The sequence below is a fragment of the Alligator mississippiensis genome, chromosome 1 (genome assembly GCF_030867095.1).
Source record: "Alligator mississippiensis isolate rAllMis1 chromosome 1, rAllMis1, whole genome shotgun sequence".
Taxonomy (NCBI): domain Eukaryota; kingdom Metazoa; phylum Chordata; order Crocodylia; family Alligatoridae; genus Alligator; species Alligator mississippiensis.
The window spans coordinates 188,350,881-188,376,557 of NC_081824.1; the positions used below are offsets into that span (position 1 = coordinate 188,350,881).

Genomic DNA, 25,677 nt, shown 5'->3' on the forward strand with positions numbered 1-25,677 from the left:
CAACTCCGCAGCAGGGTAGTACTTCTAAATACCTGGGATAGAGTTAGATAAACTCCTGCTGCAGGGTTTTTTTGTGCTCAGCAGTGCATGTGTAGATGCTGAACCAACTGGTTGGGCACAAAGGTGTTTCAGTGCGGAAGCTGCGTGCCGGCCAGCCCTGTGCTAAAGCACCCTCGTGTCCCAGCCAGCCCCTCCACAGAACATTAGGCCCAGTCAGAGCAGCCCCGGGCTGGCAGGCTGAACTCCAGGGCCCCTCACCAGCTGGTTCAGTGTGTTGCAGTGCAGTCATATGTGTAAACAGCATGCCTGGGAGCTTCCCAGGAGCAATAAACTCTGGCGCAGTAAGCTCTGGAGTTTATTGCTGCACATTAATGGCATATGTGGATGTGCCCACCTTGTAGAGAATCAGCAGTACAAATGTTTTCACAAATTTTCTGTCAAAAAGTTTGTTGAATTTGGTTCCTTTTGTGCTGTTAAATCACAGTGCAAAATCTTGAAAAGGAAGTTGGAAGAAGGAATGGTATTCACAGAATATGAACAAATTCCAAAGAAAAAGGCAGATGGGATCTTCACCACCGCAGCCTTGCCTGAAAATGCTGAGCGAAACCGAATCAGAGAGGTTGTTCCTTATGAGGAGAACCGAGTGGAACTGGTACCAACCAAAGAAAATAATACAGGTTACATCAATGCTTCACACATAAAGGTAAAAGCTTATCCAGCATTGTATGGAATAGAGGATACCATAAGGAAATGTGTGTGATTATTGTGTGCACAGCCAATGTTTTCTGACATTCTAGGACTTAAAAAAAATGATTTGCTTACCTTTCCTTAGGTGTCTTAATAAAAATAGGCATGCTACTTTACCTTTGACATGATATCACTATATTGCATCTTTACTTTCCAGACTGAGGTCACGCTGATGAGCTCATTTACTTCTTACCTTTGTTACATTTTGGTGAATCTAGAAATAATTTTGCAGAAATACCACCTTCCGTGCAATGCTGTGTGAGCTTGCTCCTGATGGCTTTTGTTAATTAAGTTGAGGAGGGTACTCAACTTGTTTTTAAATGCAACTAACAAGTAGGGGCAAGCACAGTTCAGTTTCTACCACTCTGAACTTGCAAGAGCAACTGAATCAAAAGAAATGTTTATCTCAGGAGAAAAGTGTAGACCTGGCTTCCCTTTAGAGACTCTGCCAGAGATGGGAGAGATACTTGCACAGTGCACCCTCTGGTTTATGTGGTCCTATGCCCAGCCACGCCATTTTGGCACTACATGGCCCAGTTCTGCATCCCCAGGTAGAATGGCCATCTGTTGTTGCTAAGCTCTGTGCTGTCTCATGTAACCTGGACTGTGGTTTTGCTGGCACACACCCACTGGTAGCATGTAAATGATATAGCCCCAAATGCCTTTATCCAACTTTTATTCTTTTACTTCAAACTTTTATAAGACTCGGTGTTTAATAATTAGGGTTACAGTTCTACTGATTAAAAATGTGTGCAAAATTGCATTCACTTTGTGCACGCACAGATATTTCAGGTCTACAGGTGGATCCGCAGATATTGCTTGTGTAGTCATATGCACTCCTTTTTTTTCTGCGTGTGCAGCTGCAGGCAACAAGTGTTGTAAATCAGGTCCCTAAAATTCGAAAGGTCCATGTGTCATTCAGCCTGCGCTGTTACGAACAGAAGTGTTTTGCAAAAAGCTTTGCTTTGCTCTACTTACTCTAGAGCAGGGGCAGGCAATTCTTTTGGGCAGAGGGCCATTTACTGCGTTTTGGCAAGCCATCGAGGGCCACATGAAAGGCAGCCAGGGGCAGATAAATATTAGTTTTCTAAATTTTTTAGGGGTCCCGCAGGCCGGATAGAATGGCCTGGTGGGCCACATCCAGCCCACGGGCCACATTTTGCCCACCCCTGCTCTAGAGCCATCCACACGAAGAGTCACTGAAGGTACAGTACATACATTCTCACTCTGCGTGCCCCTTGGTAGCATTCTGTCTGCTCAGCATTAGCAGAGAGCTGTCTTGCATCACTCATTTTTATCTTCTCAACTTCCAATAAACAATTTTTCAAATCCCTTTGTCCTAAGAGAAGTACTGGTACTCTGTTTGTGCCAGAGGCTCATGCGGTAAGAAAGGGCTCCCTGCTTTTCCCATTCTAAAAACAAAATGAACGTGAATTAATTTAAATTATAATAACAAGATATTCTGTTCATTTACACTTTCCAGGAACAAAAGCCTTTACGTTCAAAGAGAATAGCTGGCCTTTTTAGTCATGATTTACGATATTAAACTCTGTTGATTCAAAAACACCTTTCTAAACTAGGATCCTGGCAGGTTATCACTTTTCAACCAGAGTCCTGGTGGGTAGCAGATACTGTTTTTTGGCATCATATGCCATTGCTAGAATGATGGATTACTGAATCCAATTTTTTTCATCTACTTTATGGGAGGGAAAAAAAAATACCAACAGCATAAATTGTGCCCGTAAGGTGGTATCAGCCAGAAAAGAATTTTCCCCAGCCAGTTTTAAGAGTCCACATTTCATCTTGTGTGTCAGCATTGGACACGCTCTCATTGGAGATCTATAGAGCATGCAGAAATATGCACTAATGTTTTGGTATATCGCCGTGGCTCCTGCCAGAGTTTTTTGTTTCTTGCACTCCAAGTGGCAGGTCCAGAAGCCAAGCAGATGTTCTTTTGCTTAGAAGGTGAAATCGCATCTGTGAGATTTACCTCAGCAGCACAGTGTGTGTTTGCAGCCCAATACTCCATTTCTGAGATCCTGCTGTCGAGGCATCAGAATGCAGCAAGCATTCCAGGCATGGCTCTCCCTCCACACTATTTATGGTTCTTTCATATCATGTGCCAGGAGTCTTGATAGCTGGACCAGAAGTCAGCAGACAGAAAACTCCTATATCTTCCTGATAAGATCCATGCCCAGAGGATCCTGACTCCTACCACCAAGTCTGCAATCCCTGTGGGGTTGTCAGCACTTTTCTGCTTGCTTACAATTGCTCCTCTGCTATCAGGTTGTTAAGCTTGTAGTCTGAACACAGAGACAAAGCTATCATTAAATTTGATTTTTTTTTTTTAAAAGAGAAATGCATGTTGTTGCTGTGCCATAGGGCCCTAATCCAAAGATCACTCTGGATGCACAATGTCCTGGGGTTATCTGACCTCCACAGTCTTTCCTGCCCAGAGCAGGGGGGCTGGACCCAATGATCTCACAAGGTCCTTTCCAGCCTTAAGCTTCTGTGAATAGGAAAAGAAAAGATTCCCACTGACTTCGGCAGGCTTTGGATCAGTCCCATATTATGTTCAGATTTAATCCAATAATAAAACCATATATGTATATAGATATGCATATATGTAGAACCAGATCAAGGGAGATGTTGAGCATCTGAAATGCCAGTTGATTTCAAGGACTGTTCGGCAGTTACCTGGATTTGGCACACAGATTTTACCTGTTGTACTGAAACGAAAGTGTTGGATATTACTGAATAGGAAACAGACCAAGAACTAGATTTGAAAAGGAAGAAAAGACCCTTTGAGTGCAGCAGAAATCTAATTATACAACTATGCTGTGAATGTGTAGTATTTAGCTGTAAAAGGCAAACATTCCAAATTAAGTGCTGTTTGAGTAGTAAAAGCTAAACTGCCTGACTTCTCTAAAATTTATACGAAGCCCTGTACTTCAGACATGGTACCTACTTATTCTTGTCAGAATTATTGATTGCTGCTTATAGCATTGTCCGCCAGCCCCTTGATATTTATGACTATGTCAGCATTTCTATTATAAATCTTTTTCTCTGGGATTTATATCTTTGTCATAAAAAGTTGCTCCAAGCTAAAGCTTGGAATTAGAAGGTTCCAGTCCTGGGCGCATGCATGCGTGTATGTTTATGCGTGCACATCTTGATCTGGTTCTGCATTTGTATGCTTTTATATATAGTTGTTAAAACTTGCTGTAATTGATTCATCTGATTCTTGTTTTTATCTGCTAAAATGTTGTTTAAAATGTGTTTTAGCAAGTATTACTAATAATGCCTTTTTTTTATTTTTCCAGTTTTTAAAGTGATTTTTAAATGATCTGAATATGAAGATTTTTTTCAAGTTCTTTTATAAGATGGTCTTGTTCTTAATAAAATATTTAAAATATACAGTTTACCTAAAATGTTGTGAATTATGTATAAAATAAAAGATTTTTAATGCTTCAAGATAACTTACCAGTACATTGGTATTATTACACAATGTAGGGTATGTAAGTCTTTTTTCAGGACTTTGATTTTAGATTGCCTACTCCGTTACAGGGTAATACACTAAGTATCTTTTTACAAGATCTGTTTTGTCAATTGTGTGTTGAATAAAGGTCTGAGTATGGATTTACATAATTTACACTAGAAAAAAACATTCATTGTGTCACATATACTGAGTAGCAAACTGAAACCACCATCCTGAAAACACATATTGATAAAAGAAGAGTAAACTAACAAAACAAAGCTTGCTATGCTGTCTCTGTCTTTCATAGCTGGCCAACAAAAGGTATTTCAGACTGGTGTATGATGAGTATAACTGCAACTTTAAAGGAGATCCACATGAAAGTAGGACATTTTAGAAATAATTGTTCTCCATTATAAATTAAGACAGGATCAAAACTGTTAGAATCCTAGGGCAGTTCAGACCAAGACTTGTTAGAGTCGTCCTTCTGGTGCTTTCAGTGGACTTTGAATCAGATCTTTAAAAATACATTTTCCTTTCTTGGCTACGCATTGCTTTATATTGATTTTCCTGCGGTAACAGGAAATGACATTGTGGTTTCTCTGAAATTGCTGGTCTTTGTTCCATGCTGCATCTGTGGATAACTGCTTAACATGTCATTTGGGAGAATCTTGGGGAAGTCCTTTGTTTAATGCCCAAGCCCTTTAACGCATGGCAGAAGAAGAGCACTTGGAAGCCTGGAAGGGTTAATATCTTACACTGATTTACAACAGTCATAATAATAATTTTATCCTAAATTGTGGAGTACAGTGAAAGCTTAGGAATAAAGGGTTTTATTAATGTCTTTTACATTAAAAAAAATAGTACTAACAGCTGCCATAGAAAAGTTTGGCCTTATCCATGTTTTTTCTGATTCCCAGGTTACTGTTGGTGGAGAGGAATGGCACTACATAGCCACACAAGGACCTTTGCCACACACATGCCATGACTTCTGGCAGATGGTATGGGAACAGGGGGTGAATGTTATAGCCATGGTCACAGCTGAAGAGGTATGTACAATTGCTGAGAGCATTTATTTCTGAATGTGAAACTCTACCATAATCACTCTTACTCATTCCAATAATCAGTGTTGTTGGGATCCCCCTGGCAGACCTTTTATTGTCTCATTTTATTCTCTCTGAACACTTGTCTGCACATAATGTACTGCTGCAAAAAATAAATTTGTAGCTCTCTAGTATTCGGTTCAGCATGTATTAAAGATTTTTTTTTTTTTTTAAAGAAAAAAACAGTAAGGCTTCAGTTTTGTTGGAAGAATACTTTGATTTGCCAAACAAAACAGAGAGATTTCCACTGGAATTTGACAACCCAAACTGCTCTTGGTTAAAATGACACACATTTTCTATCCATCCAAGGCCAACTCCGCATACCATTGTTCTTATCGGCAGAAAAGAGACCAGAAGCTGCTGTTCCTGTAGAAATGTCCATTAAAAAATCTTTTTATTTGTTTGCCAAGCAAAACAGTTATTTCTGTTGTAATCCAAGAAGTATGTGCTATGTTACAAGAACTGGCACAGGTTGCTAACAAACACTGCATTCAGTTTTGTGGCCTGCTGCCGTATAGGAACATAAGGATTGTCATATCACATCAGACCAGGATTTCACTAGTCCTGTGTCTGATGCTGACCATTACCAGATATTTGGAGAAGAATCCTCTTAATAGACAGTTATAGAATAACCTGTCACTAGGGGGAAATTCCTTCTAATATATTGCAGTCAGTGGTTGGCTTATGCCAGAGGTCTGTGTATACATGCTTCACGTTATTTTAGTTTATCTAGTTTAACTTTTATGAATGTTTAATCCCTAGTTCTTCTTCACTCTTGGACTCAGTGATAATCTGAGTTCCACAGTGTAAATGTACGCTTTTATAAAATGCTGACTTTTTAAATTTAATTTCATTCACTTTCATGGGATGCTCCTTGTTTTTGTGTTGTGAACAAGGATAAGTAGAACTTGGTTTACCTGCACAAGTAGCCTTATGGACTCAGTTCTTGAGAATTTTGTAACTGTAACAATAGAAGCGTAATCATTTTGTTTTTTTGTGTTTTTTTTTTTTCCATTTGTGGTTCAGGAGGGAGGAAGAAGTAAGAGTCATCGTTACTGGCCTAAACTGGGCTCTAAGCACAGCTCAGCCACTTATGGGAAGTTCAAGGTGACAAATAAGTTCCGCACAGATTCTGGTTGCTATGCTACTACAGGTCTAAAAGTCAAGCATCTTCTTTCTGGACAAGAGAGGACAGTATGGCACCTGCAGTATACTGACTGGCCAGATCACGGTTGTCCAGAAGAAGTCCAAGGCTTTTTATGTAAGATTCCCTACTTTAATGTGCACATTTTTCAGTCAATTAAAATCTTTCAGAAATAATCTTATTTCCTCTGGATTATAAACCTGTGGTACCCCAGAACTACTGTTGTTGTTTAACATGCATACTTATGGTAGCAGCTGGAGATCTCAACCAGGTTGGCTCCCATTGCAGCAGGCATTACAGAAGGAGATAGAAAATGACAGTCCCTGCTCCAGAGCTGACAACCTGCAACACCAGACATAACAGGATAAGAGAAAGGTCAGCACAAGAGCTGGCGAGATAGGGCAGTGAAGATGATCGAATATGCCCAGTTGTTAGTCAGGAGCAGTAATCACAGTACCTCCTCTGCTTGGTGTGTTATATCGGTGTAGCGGGGAAGGTATGGGGAGAGGTGGAATTCTCTCATTTTGGTGAAAATGCAGCCACAGTATTTACTCATATTAATCTAATACTGTCCCTTACTACTTTATTAGTAATTAAAATGCAGTGCCCCAGTAAGTAATGTGTGTTATTTATGTATTATTCTACGTTATGTTACTCTGATCATGCTGAGTACTGCACACTGCTTTTAATTAACTGCATTACTACTCAAGCAGAATTGTCATCTGTACCAAGGTATCGTACAAATTATTAATCAAGTTTTCATTCCATATATGCCCTGAAGTCCCAACACCCTTGTCTACTGCTAAAAGCTTCTAATTGCTTATCTAGTTTTGAGGGGGGTTTTAATGCTGTGCCTCTTGTGAAGTTACACATTACACTTCGACCATACTAAAGGCACTTAAAACCCAAGCATGCCACCCAAGCTTGTTAACTCATGCTAAGTGCCCTCTGAGCATCTCCGAATTAAACCACTTCAGGAGGGGGTTGGTTCTGGGTTCATGCTACCCAGCTCATTTTAGAGTAACTTTAGTCTGCTCCCAGTGATAAAATGAGCATTTGCAGTCCTCTAGCATCCCAAGATGCACTGCTCCCAGGTCCCCCTCTCCTCCAAATCAGGGATGAATCTCAGGTGTCCTGGCTCCTAGCCATCCTCCTGCTTACCAGCCCTCTAATGGCAAGTCAGAACTGTGCAGGGAAGAAATAGTATTAACCATTAAACAGCATGTTCTAACCTTAATACTGCTTAACATTGCACAGATTTGTGTGGTCTGAATGTAACGTGTAACTTCACCCTTTAACACCCCACCACAGCTCTCGAAATATTTGTAGTCAGAACATAGTTGTCCCCTTTTCCCTGAAGAGAGGGCACATTGCACCACAGCCTTGTATGGAATGAACTTGTTTCCATGTGTGCAAAGTAGTCATAAAATTCTAACTTCCTGATTGCAATAGTTTTCCACCAAGTTTGCACAGTGTAGTGGCAGATCAGTCCCAGGGGCTTTGTTTGTGTGGTTCATCCAGCTCCTGCTGGAACAACCTGGAGAGAGGCTCAACGAAGAACCTGACTAGTTCAGGGGTGGACAAAATGCAGCCTGCAGGCCACATGCGGCCCACCAGGCCATTCTATTCGGCCCGCGGGGCCCCTAAAAAATTTAGAAAATTAATATTTATCTGCCCCTGGCTGCCTGTCATGCGGCCCTCTATGGCTTGCCAAATTTGACTCAGTAAGCAGCTCCCCACCTGAAATAATTGCTTGCCTCTTCTGTAGTTCTTGTGTATTTAGCCAGCCATCTGAGCCTATAGGTAGGCTACGCATTTATCTATGTATGCTATACATATAAATATGTGTATATAAAGGTATAATTTAATGGGAAAATATTTGAGCATGCTAGAGCTAGACAAGATGACTGTTTTTGATCCCTACATTTTGGCAATGATTACAGAAAGCTACATATGAATGTGTGCAAAAAAAAAGTCCCTATGCTTGTTGAAAGCCAAATAAAACATAGATCTGGTTGATGTTCTCAATCATTCAACAAGAGAAGCAAGAAAGAGGCAGATGGATGCTCACTTCCCATCTGATACTGGCTCTGACAAGCAGTTGTTTCAAGGGGACTTAGCTGTTGTTTTGATCCCGGCCTGTTAATAGCAGGAATTGCTGTAAGTAACATCTAGAATCATCTGCTTTGGGGACCTGGAGATTTACGGAGGGGGAAAAGAGAATTTAATTTTTTTTAAAAGACTATTTAATTTAAAGAACCAAACTCCCAAGTAGTAATTGACACCCAGCTGGTACTTGCTGGATTCAGTGCTGCTCATTGCACGGTGGCCAAATAATTAGTGTCTTGTAGGCACTGTAAATTATCGTCACTTAAAAGAAAACTGACTTCCCCATAAATGTTTCAACTTGTATAGGAAGCCTTGTAGGTTTTTACAGCATAATTTGCATTTTATCTTACAGCCTATTTGGAGGAGATACAGTCAGTTCGTCGCCATACCAACAGTGTGTTGGACAGCAGCAACAATTGTAATCCACCAATTGTGGTTCACTGCAGTGCAGGTGTGGGGAGGACAGGGGTAGTTATCCTAACAGAGCTGATGATTGGCTGCTTGGAACATAATGAAGTAAGTACACTTTTCCTCTCTGTAAACATTTATTTTCCAGTGGCACATTCTGTGCTACACCTGTGGCTGAAGTTGGGAGAAGGGGAAGATATCCCTAGTCTTCCCACTGCAGTAGTATAGCAAGACATAGCACACAGCTGTTTCCCCCCCATTTGTGGTTTATGTCGTATGTCTTAGCTGTTATTTATTTTATTAATATATTTATTTTGGCATAGCCCTGTGAACAATAGGACACATCTGCAGAAGTGAAGTTTGCAGAATCAAATTATAACATGTCTGTACCCGTGTCTTAATTAATCAGTCTGGAGATAGAGCTGTGCAGAAGAGCAGCCTCAGAGATGGTAGAGAAGCAATACTGTTTTCCTAATGGGTTTAGACTGATTCCATTGATTTCTAGCTTCTTTCTTGGGTGTCTCTGAGACCTGCTGTCTCTGGGGTCTAATTTGAAATAAAGCTCAGCTGCAATTGAAAAAAAAAAGACACCAAGGGAGCGGAAGGGTCACAAAGGAAAAATATCCAAAGAAAAATTGATGGCCCTCGCCAGTATTATGAGATCTGTCACATAAGCTGAGCTATGTCAAAGGGTTATCAGAGTTTCAGATGTAACTACTTGTTCTGCTATATCATATGTCAGTGGGGAAAGATACAGCAAAAACACCAGTTTCTGAAGAACAATATGGGTGCATCCCCACAAGCGGGAAATTTGTTTCATCGGGGTCAAATAGCAGTAGCACATATATGTGCTGCTGCTAGTTGTCCCTGGGCACGCCCCTACACGCGTGCTTGGTGTGTGGCAGATTACCCCAGGTGGGGTATGGGAGACTGGGCCCAGCACCTGGGCTGACCCCAGCAACCTTACCTGGGGTCCTGGAGGCCTCCTGGGGCTGCAGCAGTGGTGAGCCAGGCATGCAGAGCCTCCCCAGCAGCCACGGTCTGGCTCTGGCCAGCCAGGCTCCAGTTTTGGGCAACGTATACTGCTGCCATGTGTGCCCCCCTGCTTTTTTTCTGCTGTGGGTTTTTTAGATAGCGGGGTTTTCCAGTATCTAATTTTGTTGTTACGCTGCAAATATGCAGCATGACGAACAGAATCGCAAGCGCCACATGCGTTTTGCGGTGCCTCAAAACACTTTGAAGTGCCACAAACCGCACGTTCCAGCTCGTGGGGACGCAGCCTATATAGTGCACAATGCCAAGCTGAGAAAAACAGCTATTGAAACCTAGGGATTTCCCACATCAAAGAAATTACTGGAAGACTAAAATCTCTTGGTAGAAATGATGACAACAAAAGTATGCTGCAGGGACTGCAAATAGATATACCATTTTGGTGTCACCTGTGCCCCACAGCAAATGTGTATTTGGCCTGTTTGCTGGAATGGAGAGAGAATCTGCAACAGTTATGTGAAGGGGTGGAAATTATTTTGTGTATTATCTTTAGAGTCTTTAGTTGTGGAAAGGCTCCAGCTTCTAAGTGGGCGCTGTTGGGGGCAAGGAGGCATGGCAGCACAGGTTTTAACCCTTTGTGGGCCATATGCAGCCCACCAGTTAGGCAACCTTGTTCGTGCACAAAGTTAAAACACTGCTTGTCACTCAAGAATTTGAGCTTGTTAGCGTGGAGGGATGATTACCAGCTGACTTTCCTTTCCTTTTTATCTGGTAATGTGCCTGCCTCTGTCTCCACTCTCCCATTTCTTTCAAAATGCTCATGGCTGTTGGCTAGCAAGTGAAATGAATTGGTGTCTATGTGGCATTGCAGAATAACTACACTATGGTTATACGGTGATCATTTAGAGATACAGGGCTTAAATCGCCCTGCATGTAATTCTTTTGACTTCTGATGGACTTTGCCTACCAATGAATTTGGCTCAGTAAATTTAGCACAAATTAGAAGTGTTCCTTTTTAATTTATTTATGCTCATTTCATCCCACCCCTCAATCTATTTTCTCCACACTTCCATGTAGGGGGGAGAGCCTAGTAGAGCTTTGATTCATTGCTCTTGGGCTAGGCATGGGGTGGAAATGCTTCTGAAAGAAAATGTGCAGCCATTGGGGTCAAAAGGCACTTCACGTCACTCTAGCATCTTCCACACACCAGTGGAACTGTAGACATATATATATATAGAGAGAGAGAGAGATTAAGTAACACTTGGCAGCTCCTCTGGTGACCTTGTGAATGCCTCTGGCTTCACCTCTTCTGTGAAGAATGGTTTGGCATGATGCTGAACTTCTGAACATCAAGGAGAGCATAAAAATCAGGGATGTTCAGCAAGGAAAGTTCAGCAGTCACTGGGAGTTAATGTGTAGCGCTCATGAAAGTGAGAGACCCCCTTGTTGTATCCCTAACTAAACTCTCCTTTTTACGTGTTACCAGAATTCATAATATTTTTAAGCCGAGTTTTCTTTTAGGGTGATAGCCCTACAGAGCCATTCATTGTTTTACAGCAGATGAATATTTCAACTCTCTATCCTATGTTTTTGTGATCAGCTGAGCTATATGTTTCCAGGTGAATCAGGATGGATGGTTTGTAGTGATTGTCACACCTAGAACATCTTTTTTTTCACGTACAAAATATTTCTGTTGTACATGACCTGACTTCTGTATTTGTTCTTGAAGCCAGCGTATTTCTGTTTAGTCTGAAATGAAACTACTGGTAACTCAATCCTCCATAATGCAACTTCTGATAGTGTTTTACAGTCTTATGAGATGAGCAGTACCTCACAACTTGCTTTGTAGGCAGGTGAGCCATTGTATCCCCATTTCACAAATGAGGAAACTGATGCATAGAGCAGTTAAACATCTTGGTAGAAGTCCTGCTAGAGCTTGAAACAAAAGTAGTCCTTTAGATTTCTGCTTTTGGGGTTAACAAAACCAGTAATCTCTTATTGACAGACACATTGCAGTTGATTTTGAATAGAAAGAATTCCCCTTTTATAGAATAAAGTGGGTAGTCAGGAGTCTGAGATCATTAGGGAGGTCTGTTGTACCTCCTTATAAGATTAAATACTAATAAGTTAAGATGTTCATACATTAGGTGTCCATAATAGGTTTAGTCTTCCAGGACACACTAATGCACATCCATACAAATAGCTCTCAGATTAATCAAAACCTGAGCCATGACACAGTGACAGAGTCACCAGATCTTACTAGCCTTGTAGAAATCAACAAATTCCATCAAATGTTGAACTATAGTAATTAAAACTTGGTTATGCAGGTCCAAACTGGCCTGCATTTTTGTTGTCATTATTTGTCAGGCAAGATCAAGTTTTGAATGATTGGGTTGGCATGCTTTAATTGCTTTGCTAACCATCAAACTCCTTGCTGAGGCATTCTTTGATTTGGCTGCATAAAACCAAATAAAAACGTTTAAGCTCTCATCTGCACTGGTTTAAAAATGGTTTAAACTCTCTTCTTCATTTCTGTCCTCTCCTGCTATTATCAACTGCTGCTTCTGTAGCAGAATTTTTGTCATGTTGTAGTCTTGCTTCCATAATGGCTTATTTGTAAGAAGGCCTAAAATTAGCTACATTAAAAAAAAAATTAGGATCATAATTGTGTTTACTTTAACATTAAGAACCTTGATCATTTTACAAAAGTGCACAGAAACGTATGTGACATGACTTTCGAATTTTTCAGTGCTTACTTTCTAGAACCAGTTCCCGTAACACAGTGGTTCTCAACCTTTTCAGACTCAAGGCACCCTTCAGTAGACTTGAGGCACCACTTGGGAAATGCCAGCAATTAGTTTTTCTGTGTTTTTTGCCTACAGAAAAATTATAGGGCAGTTCTTCTGTTGTAGAGAATACAGAAAGACCACAGCATGTCAGACTGATTTTAACACTACAGATTTCTATTTGAAATTTCTGGGTTTATCTTGTGGATCAAGTTTGCACATCTCAGTGGTAACACTGTGAAGTATGTTGAGGTACCCTTGAAAGGATCTCAAAATTACCCCACAGTGCCATGGCACCTGGTTGAGAATCACTGCCATAATGCATGGAAACTACTCGAGTGCCCTAAGACTGCATCCTTTGAGTCACTAAAGGCGGAACCAGAACTAGTGGCTAAAGACACTCTTAAGTATATCTACCCAGGCTCCATACCACCCTTAAGGCTGCTGAAAAATAAGTGCAACCCTTCCACTGGAACCATTCCAAGTGAGGATGTGTAGGCACGCTTCTCTGCTGCTCATTTTGAGATCCCCATTGTCCTCACTGCTGTAGTTCTGAGTTTGGAGCAAGTAGGACAAGAGAATGAGTGGGACTTACTTTTTAGTCCCAGTCTGAAGAGTTGTATAGAGTCAGTGTAGACATGCTCAGAATAATTCTGTTTTTCCAATCAGTTCAACAAGCAAAGTTGCTGGATTCTAGCTCGTGCGACCTTATGATATGGGTTCTCCTTTTGATTCATCTTCCAGCATGTAAGAGACAACACTCAACTGTATTCTAAAGGAGCCTGAAAAAAAGGGTTACTGGAAACCCTGACTGCAGACCTTTCTGATATCCCTCACCCTTGGGGTTATTGCTCATGGTGGTGTTCTTCCTCCCCCCCCCAATTATCTGAGAATTTCACACAAGCATGGTGCTTCTTCCCTTCATTGAGTGTTTATACATCAGGGAAAAAAAATGCAACTAAGGTTATGAAAAGTTATTTACACAAAAGCAGTGAATCCTTCAATGTTTTACATTTGCTGCTTGACTGCTTTTGCCTCCCTTGTTCTGAGACATGTCATGCTTTGCATGCTACGTTTGGGCCTCAGCAAGTTGAGTGCTGTAACAGAACGACTTCTGAATTACTCCTCACCTGCCTGTTGTAACAAGTCACCCTAGTTGCTTTCTGTCCTCCTGTTGCTCTCTAAATGCTGATAATAAAGTGGCATTGCCTAATATATATCTTAGCTAATGCTTCACCTTGCATACCCCTTTGTGTTTTTCAAGCCCTGATTCATGTCCTAGTTCTGACAGTTAAGGAAGGTCAGAACATCTGTTGAGCATCGGGTTGCTGAGCCTTGCAGACATTGGCAGGAAACCCAGTGACTTGAGAGGGAACAAAAGTTGCAGAATTCTGTCACGCTAGATGTATTTGCTAGTGTTTCAGTTTTGGCCCAGAAGCTCATGTTTTCAGGATTCTTGATTTGTCTCTTGTGATGTCTATCCCTCCTGGAAAAAGGGCTGACTGAAACAGTGTGCCAATAGCTGTAATGCCTACAGATCTGTTGAATGGCAAAGAGAAGCTGACCCAAGATATTTCAATTTAGACTATTTAAGGACTACACTTTGGCACCGTATCCTTATGTATGTATAACATGTCAGGTGACTTGATAAAAGCCATTTACTTTAATTAAATGTCTAGGAAGAAATCTCCAGGATCCAGGAGGTCGCTCTTTCCTGAGAAACCTTTCCTATGTAACACCCATATTTCTTGCTGTAGTATGGAAACAATACCAAAACAAACGGTGTGATTTCAGTATAAATGAGGCGTTCTTTTCCTTCTGCTCAGTTGTGTGAGGTTAGTGGTGGTATTTGGTGTAATTAACATACTGCCTCGTATCCTTTTTTCATCCTTAATTTACAGAAAGTGGATGTTCCGGTGATGCTGAGACGACTGAGGGAGCAGAGGATGTTTATGATTCAGACCATTGCTCAGTACAAGTTTGTCTACCAAGTGCTCATCCAGTTCCTGCAGAACTCCAGACTCATTTAACCTCCAGCGTTGTGGATCTGACTGAACCTTCTTGACAAGAAAGGGGCACTCCTTCAGCAGCATGTCTTATAGCAGCATATGCATATAGTGTACTTGCTCAAGTTGCCTCAAAAGCAAGGAGTCCTTGTTCTTGACTAGAGAGTCCTGTGAGTTATTTTATACACAGTAATTTATTTTTCTTGAAATAACTTGTGAATTTCTTAATAACTTGTGAAACTGTATGATGACTTTTTGAACCACATTTAATATGACTGATCTGCATTGTAAAATGTCCATAGGGTAGGTTATCCTCTCTCAGGGTGTTTGTTGGCCTTTGTGTTGTTATATGGCTTATAAAATGAACAGTTCTTCAGGAAATAGGTTTTTTTTCCACAGCAAGAGCCAGATATGTGGCTTTTACATGCAAATAAAACCTGATAAATGTCAATTAAAACTCTGCAATAGTCAGACTTGATGACAGATAAAATCCTAGAATGCAGAGAGATCAAAGCATGAATCCCTGAATAGGCGACTGGAAGAACTGCAAAGCAAGAAGTGGGGTAATCAGGTAGACTTCTGTGGCACTCAACAGTTTATGAATTTGGAAAGAATTAATATCGCAATACAGTACTTGACAAGAAGCAGCACGACCTCTAGCATCCACCATTCTGTGGTCCCATGGTAGACAAACGGTCATAAGCCAAAAAAAAAAGCACCCTGAAGTCAACAAGAGTCTTTCCATTAAGCTTACTGGGCTTTGGATTGAGCAGTAGAGAAGCACTTCAGCCAGCTTGCACCCTAAGAATATACAAGGCAACAAATATGTTCTCATTAATGACTGAAGCTTTTATTGTTGGCATATACAGTGCGGTCAAATCCTGCTCACCTTCCTCAAGCAAGGCAACTCATTAGGGTCTGGGCGTCCCGTTGTGTACACGTTGCCACCATCATTTAGGTTGTCTGTTTCTAATACTTTTTTTATAGTATTGAAGTGATGAATTCAACCACATCCCCATTTTGTTTCCTTTCCTGATCACTGCCAAATAATGAGCCTGGAGGTTTTAAATTACAGAATGTTGCTGCCCTCAGATTTTTTCCCAGTCAGCACCTTGCAGTTTATGATCATATCAGGCATCACCCACGTGGGCACTACAGCTCTAATTTTCTTAGCTTTCAATCTTTTTTTCCTATAATGAATTGCATGGGCCACTTGCCCACTCGAACTGCAACTTGTATTGCGATTCTCTTTGCCTGTATCATTAGTAGTGAGTATTTGTATTCTAGTAATACCTACAGACCTTAATGTGGGGATAGGAGCCCCACTGTGCCAGCTATGGTACAAGCACAAAAAGGGAACACTGTCCCTGCCCTAAAGGCTTTATAATCTGAATAAAAAAGGTAGATGAAGTCTTACTTTCTCCATCTCCTAATGGGAGAAGAGAAATGGCTACAGTAGAACCCAGATTCTCTGTAAGGTTAGGGTACTAACCCCCTGCACAGTTACAAAGTACCCAGGGGCATATGCAGTCACAGCAAACAGCTGTGCAGGATTCTGAGGGGCTCTGGCTGTTTGCTGTGGCTTTTCTTCAAAGGGCACTGCTGCTTCAGTCAGCCAGGCAGGACTATAGCTCACCTTTTGCTGTGTTTCAGCAGATGGGAGAAGTACTGCTGTTACAGTTAGTGGGTTGTCCTTAATTTGGCAACTAACTGTGAACTGAGTGGCTTGCAAACCACTCTGAGATAAACCATCTTGGTTCTACTGTGCCTCTCTACATCTGTCCACAAGTAGTAGCTGTATTTGTTGGGTGGGGGGAATAATTGTATAGCTAATGTGGACTTAACAAATAACAAAAGAACCAAAGCTTCTGTGTCATCAAACTACTTGATAAAGGGACAAAATAAGCCAAATGGAGAACAGCATTTGCTTTTGTCAGCTCTACATTTGATTTCATACTGTGAAGGTTCAGGAGTATAAGGGTTCCTGAAGTGCGGACCATAGTGCAAGATCAGGCCCCAAGCAGGCTTTGCTTAAAACAAAGACCTGGGAGAATTCAGGTTTACAACCTATCTTCAATCTCAATTTTTCCCTTGAATTTATGCTAAACATGATACTTTTTGTCAATGAAATTCATGAAAGATCATTGAGATCTGGTATAGCTCCTTGGCATTACATTTGGGTGGGTCTATTTTTCCACCAGATTTGGATAGAAAAAGTGACCTTTAATTCTAAACATCCTCTTGGCTGTATATCTTTTTTTGGCAGTGAGCTTCTACAATATATAAATCACAGGCAGTTTATAACGTTAGGTTTTCTCCCCTGAAATGGCACACTTCATTGCTGCTCTTGCCTGTTTTATTTGCTCCATGTAGCTTCCATTTACCTTATTCCAGGAGTAATTCAATCTGTTGTGTATGTAGTGGCTCCAAGTGACTTTAGAGTTATGCCCCTTACATATTACCCTGGAAACATCCATGCTAGTCCAGAAGCCTACAGTGTATTAAACAGGAGCAGCCTAGAACCTTGAGCCTCGTTATAGTTACCTGTAACTTCTGCTTTTCCAGAAGTAGTCTTCTAAGTTCTCTGGCAACAAACTTGAAGCTTTTCTTTTTTGACTCTGATTACACTTGTTTTGCCCTCAAATTCAGAACCTTAAAGGTATTTAGCTTAAGTCCCACTAACATAGATGAGAGTTGGTCCCTGTATGCCTTTATCAATCTGGGATGGAATGTTTTACATAAACAGGTTGTCTTCATCATTCCTAGCTGGCATTTGGTGACTTTGCAGGATGAAGGCAAAACGGTGAGAAAAGAATATTGATTAGAGTGAGGCTTTCACTCCATGCCACCAGAGTGGCTAGGAGAGAGGAAAATATTTAGCTAAAATATCTTGATCATGTTCCTTTTAAGAATCAGTTGATTCTTTAGTCAGCTTAAGTCTTCCTCTAATATCTTCTGCCAATGCCAGCATCTCTCTTGTTAAATTAGCAATAGTCATTTAAAGTCTTTCCAGTGGCATCTGCATGATAATTAAGGAGATGCTTTATATCTGGGAAACAGGCCAAGGAGTAAACCTTGAAGCAAAGTATATTAAATTAGTTATCTAGTTATAGCTTTTTGAATAATTTCCTAATGATGATAAGTTTGAACTCGAAGCTGTCAAGTCCCATTGCTCCATTTGGATTTAAAAGGTAGAAAACCAGCAGGGAAAATAACTTGCTCATTGTTTTTATTATCCAGCTCCCCTGTTTGAAATTTATACGGGTATTTTGGATCTGTTCTATATTATTTCATAAGAAAGCACAAATAGCCACAAGAAGAAGAAAAAAAGTACTTATTGTGAAATGGCTTCTCGTAACGTAAAGGTATCTTAAGAAAAATATAAATTACAAAATGGTATAAAAAGTCTCTTATAGTTAAATTGTCATCTTTTAATGAGCAAAGTAAAAGGCCATGTAACAAACAACTACTTTCAGTGCACTCTTAAAATGGCTGCTATTGTATATGGAGTCTAAGGTGACTCACTTTCTCCCTTTTATTGAAGCGTGGTAATTTTAACTTTCCTCTCGTCTGACTCACTGAATTATCTTGACCTGATCAGTTAGCATCTTAGGTGACTGGAGTGCTATATGTCTCTAGAGCTTCCTCTCTTAGCCCCATTTGCAACTATAAACGGAGCCATGTCAAGGTTTTATACTGAGAGAAGCAAAAATACTCCTCCTGATTTTGAAATACTGCAGCTTTATCAGAACTAAGTTCCTTGGAGTACATTCCCTAACCTTAAGGGAGAAACAGGAAAAAATATTTTCTATCCAATTCCATTAGTCACAGCAGGAATGAAAGCATGAGACTTAAAGGAACCAGTCCTTTTCATTTCTTTCCCAGTTTTAACATCTGGTCTGTATTAAAAAAAAAAAAAAGAAAAAAAACTGTGAGAAAAGGGAGACTCAGTTTAGGTTTAGTTTTAGGTTTCTTCCAACTTATGTTAGTTCCCATCAAATCTGTTGGCCTATGCTGTCTCCAGCAATGCCTGCTACTTTACAAGAGGAATTTTGTGTGGACTAGTAACCCTGACTTGTAGATCCATGGCCTATAGCATCCTTCATTCCATCCATCCATTTTTTGTCTAAATGTGATGCTGCCATTTAACAGATATAGGTTTTTTTCAATTTTGAAGGTATATTCCTAACTTGGGTTGTCTGTCCTGAGTTAGCCGTAACTGAGGTTAAAATAGCACTGAAGACCAGACAACATTAGCTGTTTGAACTCAGTTCCAGGCTTCCATATAGGCTTTGCTTTGGGACAGCTGTGCACGTCACATTATCTTGTGCTCAGCGCTGTTTTACTTTAGGTTAGTTAATCTGAGTTAAAAGCACACTCTTTAATAGTAAAGATGCATTGTGAGTCTCATCCACATCGACATCCACCTAAGGGTTCAACAGGAATTTGGTACCAGTTGTAGTCTTGAGGTTTCTGTGCTAAATTAAATCTGATGCAACTTTGTACTGGAGGCACTGATCTACAGCCTCCACTAAATCAGCGGGAGCTTTCAGTGCTTGGCTTTGCCTAGAATTTGTTCCCATTGGATTGGATCCTTTTGCTATTATGGTCCAGCTTAGTCCAGCAATTCTCAACCAAGTGGCACAATACCCTGGGATGCCTTGAAATCCTTTTAAGGGTGCCATACATTCTTAGCATGGCTTGATGTGCAAATACTAACACAATTTCACAAGATAAATCCAGAGCTTTCAAATGGGAATCCACAGTGTCAAAAACACTGTGACCTGTTATGGTTTTTCAGAGTTCAGTGCAATAGAAAAATTGCTCAATTCTTCTGTAGTTAGAAAAAAGAGTGAAAGCTAAGACCTGGCATTTTCCAAACAGTACCTTGCATCTAAGAAGAGGTGCTTGAGAATTACAGGCTTAGATATAAATGTAATGAGAAAAGCAGGCCCATAGTTTGAGAAAAATGCTCAGTCTCTTTGTAAACACAAGAGAAGATGGAGTCTCTAAGGTATTTTCTAATACTGGTTTTAAGGCAGTTCCATTCAGTTTTGGTTCCAAGGTAAAGTAGTAATCAGACAGAGCACAAACAAAAACAAACATTATATTTTTATATATAAAAATATATAGCATATATATGCCATAATATATGTTATATATAAAATATGTAGGTACTGTTTATATTAAATCCAGGTAGATTTTGCTAGGCTTAATCTATATAAAATCTAGGAAAAGAGAGGTCCAGTGAATGTAACATGCTCTATTTAAAAGCGTTTTGAAATTTCCCAGCCTTTCACGTGTTTGTTGGATAGTCAGTATTTCACTGTAAACCAAGGATATAAAGCTTTTGGCCTTTCCAACATCCAACTGAGTCAGTTTCACAGGCAGAAGAATTGTTGGAAAGGGAAATTAACGGTAAAATCAGAGACAGTGCTGAGCAACTGAAGCACCAGGTGAAAGGCACAGAACTACTACAACTGTTTTGTTTCATTTTTTTAAAGGATATTGCACTTTTAGGCTATTAAAATTATTTTTGCACCAAGCAAATAATCCAGGGCCCCAAATTGGTACTTCCTATGTAAGTGAGAATCCTAGTCAGCTCAGTGGGATTTTTAATTTGAGCCAGGTGGGCAGGAATTGATTTGAACGTAAGGATTGCCATTTTTCTCTGTAACTACCCGTTCTCTTGCTGCTATCCAGTCTTTTATCCAAAACAAACCACTAGTACCCAAAACATAATTTGTGAGATTATTGCCCCATTGAGGTTGCTCCATATGGAAAAAATATTTTCCCTACTAGTAAAGTATCATACTACAGATATTTTACAAAGGAAAAGTTTACACATGCAGATGACCATAATATGCTCATGTATAATTGTGTGGGACTTGTGTTACATGAAATAACATGTTAAATTAGTTTTACATCACTGGATTTTATTGTTTTATTTTACTTCAGTATTTTGATGTTTCCAATTGTTTGTTCTGTAACGCTGTACATTATAGTTTAGTCCATGACAGTGATTTAACAATCTTCAGCCTCCTGCTATGTACACATTTTGTAGACAGTTGAGAGGTGTTATATTTCCACCTCCCCTTTTCAATTTGAGATGAATGGCAACTCCATTTTATACTATTGAAAGCCTTTTTTTTAAAAAAAAAAAATCTATGCATGCTATTTTATATTCTAATGTATTCATATCAGTACATAAGCTTATGCTTGTCAGTTTTATCTTGTGTATAAAACTGATTACTTTTGACAGTATTTTTGCACTGTTTCTCTTCTCTTTTTATAAAAAGTTCTACTCAGCATTAATTGACTGCAATAATTTTTTTTTTATTTTTTTTTTTTTTTACATATTTCACTGCCTTTATGTAAATAGTTTCCTATATGCTGTTTCAAATGTGAGAATGTCTCAACTCACTAAGCTATTTTTGGTAAAGACTGTCTATCCTTCATATTCACAATATACAATAAATATTTTTCCCAAGGACATCCATTTGTTTTCCTTCCTATATAATGATTGGGGTTTTATACTTGCAGCCATCAGCTCTGTAACTGAGGCTAATGAGATTTATATCTGATCCTGAGGCCCTAGCTGGGCTAAATATAGTGCATCTGTTTAGATACCATTCAGTGCTTCATTTTAGGCCTCCAGTGTGCAATCTTAAGGCTCTAGTCTTAGCACCTAGGTTCTTTACACTGTGCAAAGAGCCTGAAGTGTTTAAGGATGACAGAAGAGAAAATCCCTGTGCACTAAGTAGGAAGCCAATAAGAGACCTTAACCACAGAGGTAAGTCTGACCTGTCGTTCCACACCAAAGCTTAGGCATTTGACTCAGGGCTACATACCTCCATCTGTTCACGATCCAGAATCTACTCCCAAAGGTAGGTGAATGCCTTGAACTCCCTAGGGAACAGAGCAGGGCTCAGACTTAAGCAGGGGTTCGTATTGCCTACCTTTTTGTAATAGCTCAGTGATGAGAGCACTTGCCCAAAAACTGAGATACCCTCTCTAAAGTCCTCTGCAGCCCAAACAACATTCATACCTGTGCCCCACGTGTCAGGAATGTACCCTAACCACTAAGTTAATCAGTTGAGAGTTCTAAAAAAAGGGAAGGGCTGCTTTATGGCATGGGGAACATGGGATTCATCAGCAGAGTATTTGAGCCCTTTCTTCAAGGGCTATAGCCCCTTTTCTTCCCTGACAAAGTTCACGCTCATGGTCTCCAGCTGTAGGAAATCAGGCTCCCTTGAGGTTATATCTACCTTAATACTAGAGGCATGTTTACACATGCTCTGGGAGTGGGAGGAGTAGGAGGGGCTTTCATGACAGCAGCTCTGAGAGCCGCTCTAATTAAAGCACCTGCAGTGTCTCATGTATTCAGCATCCCACACTTCAAAATGGCAGCAGAGGTGCTTTAACTAAAGCTTGTTTGATGAGCTCTGGTTAAAAAGCCCCCACCATTTTGAAGCATGGGGCTGCTGAAACACCACTACTTAGCACACACCAGCAGACTTCATTCATCGAGTCTGCTCTGACCTACTGTAATTACAGCGCATCAGAGCAGTGTCCCTGTACATGGATGTAATTCCTGTAAACTTTAACAAGAGATCTCAACTGGCTATCATGGACTGTATTCCTGTTGCAAGCAGTTTGCAAAAGCTACCGAGGAAAGTTTCACAAGCCTTGATTCCACAAGTAAAATACAGTAATGACAACCTCTTATGCAGCAGCTGTCCAAGGAATGACAAAACTACTGTATGTCCTGTGTTACCTGGAACATGCATTCCCTGAGGTAGTGACACTCCAGCTCAAATACATAAATCAAACTCTTGTGGGTTTCTTAAATAAAATAAAAGCAGTATGAACAGAAGTAAGTTTCAGAGGAAAGTATTGAAAACAATGGACTATGAAAGACAGATTTAAAGAACCACTTATTCAGACACAAAAAAGTGCTCAGAAAAGTGGATGTACTAATTTGGCAAACAAACAATTAGGAAACATAGCAGTAGGGCCACAAGAGTTGTATGCCAATTTAATTAACTTTTTACACTGATAATACATTAAAACCTATAGAGAAAAGATTGGTCATTTTTGTGCATGATCTGTCAAAGGTCTGCTCTGCATGGAACAATGGCCACCTTAAAAAAATATCAAGGATTAATATATGTAAAGAGTAAGGAATTGCATTTCATGTAAGCCTCAGAATGCAAGATGCAAGGCCCAAAGTGCACAACATTTGTCATTCAATTATATTACAGAAATGCTTTCACACTACAGCAATTTTTAAAGCACTCCCAAAGGCTTCCAGATTTCTGTAACAAGGCTTCTATGTAAAAGTTGAAGAATTGCATATATTCCAAAGGCTTAGTGGTCCTCTAATTCCTTTTTGATCTCTGAAATGTATAGATGATCTTTCCCGTGTGCTACTTCCATGATACCAATTGCCTACGAAAAGAAAAAGGTGACAGGAATCAATTGTACGAACAACAGTAGGCTAGTAGCCATCTCTTCCGGGGTTTGGCATAGCCTGAGGTCTTTTGGGATTTCTGTCCCCAATAAGAACTAGTCTGATTATCATCATTTTATATAATAAAAGGTTTTTATTCATACAACACCTTTAAAAAAAATTCCACCTAAAGGACCAGGTGCTACACAGCTAAATGGAGGACAGGAAGCTTGCAAGCAAGTTGGGGAGGGAGGGCACATTTTGGCAGAGGATCCAACCAGCATGGATAGCAGCTCAATATCAACATCTTACCCTCCACATAGGAAAACTGGGTTCCAGACTATTTTCATACTTGAAGGCTTCAACTACAGTGAACCTAGCAGGATTAAACAATGCCTTACTCCAGTAAGAGAAGGTTCTTTGGGTGAATCTGATATCCAGTAAGCTACTACACATCAGCTCCTCTAACAATACATCAAAAAGGAAGCAAGTCTCAGTATGACCTAGATGCTCCTATTGCAGTTGAGCCCAGAGGCTCTAATCAGGATCAGGGCCCTGCTGGACTAGGTGCTTTTCAATCATATCCAAAGCCAACCTGAACCTCAGGAGTGTAACATCTAAAACAAATTCAAGCTGTTCCAACTATCTGATGGCATCCAAAATGCCTGAGAGCACTTGTCACACTAACAAAACCTGGGCTTTACAATGAGATTTAATGAAGGCTGCTCAGAGGCAGCCCCTCACAATCTATGAATCTGTGAAAGGGGGCAGAAGAACACCAACCTTCAGAAATGGGCAAGGAATGAGGCAGAAATAAAGGGAGGTTGGAGGAGCTGAATGAATAGGACTGTGAGTGGAAGTGGGACAGACAGGTTTAAGAGGCAACTGCCAAGTGCAGGAGCCACCATGAAGTAAGGTATTGCAGCATCTTAGAAGCTAGCTTTGAATACTTAATCACCACTGCCTTAAGTAAATCAGGACTGCAATGATCCTCAGTTTTAACCTCAGCTTCTACCTGATCAGCAACTAGAATTGACCCCAGATTGCCCCTCATACTGAGAGGATTAAATGTAAAAAAAAACCCATCTGAGTTGTGGGTAAAGCAATAAAAGTAGACAACTTGTTGGGTTTTCCAGTAAGTCGCAAGATACCACATTTGGGACACTGGCCAGTGTGTTCAATTGTTCATGCAGGCAATTTTTGGAAGACAGTCATTAGAAAAATATATTTGTACTGGGAAATGGACAGTGTCAACAGTTTTACCTATGCAACTGTCTGTAACTTGTATGCTGGCACAAGTCCCAGGCTCATCCTGGTTTATCAGCAAGGAGAAAAAAATGTTTTCAAAGTTTTTATAACCAAACTTAAGCAGATTCTTGTGGCACCATCACCATGGCAGAGTGGCTGCAGGAATGCTAAATTGAAGCTTAATAATGATAAAAAAAGAATGCCAAAAGTAGGGAATCCCACACCAAAGCAATACATTAGGTCACTGAGGTTTAAGAAAGTAAAGTATCTCTTTTCATCAAAGGGGGAGAAAAAAATAAAGTTGTGAAATCTACCACAGGTTAGGGAAGGGGGCATGGAATCAAATTAAAATGGGGAAACATTTTTTAATGTTATGTTTGCCAATGCTGACAGCATTCTTGCTGCTTAAAGCAGTGAATATTCAACTCCACTAATAACCACCAATTCACCTGACAGAAACATGTTTTTAACAGCTCTTGCAAGATATAAACCACAGACAAAGTGTGTGGTGCTTCCCTGGCAAGGCTACTAAAAAACCAAACCAACAAAAAAAGAAGGATTATCTCATTTTGTCAGCCTCTAAACGAAGTAGGACTGTAGTTTCTTCTCAAGCTGAAGAGGAACACTGACCCAGGGAGGAAAATGCTATAAATGGGGTCCATCTACACAAGACATTTCCTGTGCAGTAGACCAGTTCGCTGCATAGTAAACTGTGTGTCTACATGTGTGCCCCTATTAGGCTGGAGCAAAATAATTTACTTTGCAGCAGGATAGTACTTATAAATAGCTGCAAGTTTTTTACTCTGCAGCAGCACGCATGTAGACACTGCCTCAGCTGGCTAAGCCCCAAGGGTGCTTCAGTGCAGGGGCTGCCTGCTAGCTAGACCTACACTGAAGCACCCTCGTACCCCAGCCAGCTGCTCCACAGCATACAGAGCTCAGTTGGAGCAGCCCCAGACTGGCAGGCTGACCCCTGGGGCCCCTCGCCAGCCGGGGCTGCTCTGACCTAGCTCAACATCCTGTGGTCCCAGGCGCACAAGCAATAAGCCCCAGAGTTTATTGGTTTGCATTAAAATGCCCAAGACATGCCCACATACTGCAGGATTATGAAGTGAGAGTATCCTGAAGGCCCATTGTGAACAGAGCTAGCATTACACAAATGCACTGGAACAGAAGGGTAGAAATTGCACTGTTTCACAGAAAATTAAA

At 40.4% G+C, this 25,677-nt stretch overlaps 2 protein-coding genes across 3 annotated transcripts in view; one reads left to right on the top strand and one right to left on the bottom strand.

Moving 5' to 3' along the window:
- The window catches only part of PTPN14 (protein tyrosine phosphatase non-receptor type 14), a 180,265-nt gene extending 159,004 nt beyond the window's left edge, over positions 1-21,261 (top strand). For both annotated transcript variants that reach the window (XM_006275628.4, XM_059717869.1), the window contains exons 15-19: positions 485-703; positions 5,143-5,271; positions 6,352-6,586; positions 8,931-9,094; positions 14,664-21,261. In XM_006275628.4, coding sequence (XP_006275690.1) covers positions 485-703; positions 5,143-5,271; positions 6,352-6,586; positions 8,931-9,094; positions 14,664-14,792 — 876 coding nt within the window. In that variant the 3' untranslated portion in view covers positions 14,793-21,261. The remainder of the gene's footprint in view (positions 1-484; positions 704-5,142; positions 5,272-6,351; positions 6,587-8,930; positions 9,095-14,663) is intronic.
- A 1,519-nt stretch (positions 21,262-22,780) lies between these two features.
- The window catches only part of SMYD2 (SET and MYND domain containing 2), a 53,104-nt gene continuing 50,207 nt past the window's right edge, over positions 22,781-25,677 (bottom strand). The window contains exon 12 of the mRNA XM_059717876.1: positions 22,781-23,219. Within this exon, the coding sequence (XP_059573859.1) occupies positions 23,139-23,219 (81 nt within the window). The 3' untranslated portion in view covers positions 22,781-23,138. The remainder of the gene's footprint in view (positions 23,220-25,677) is intronic.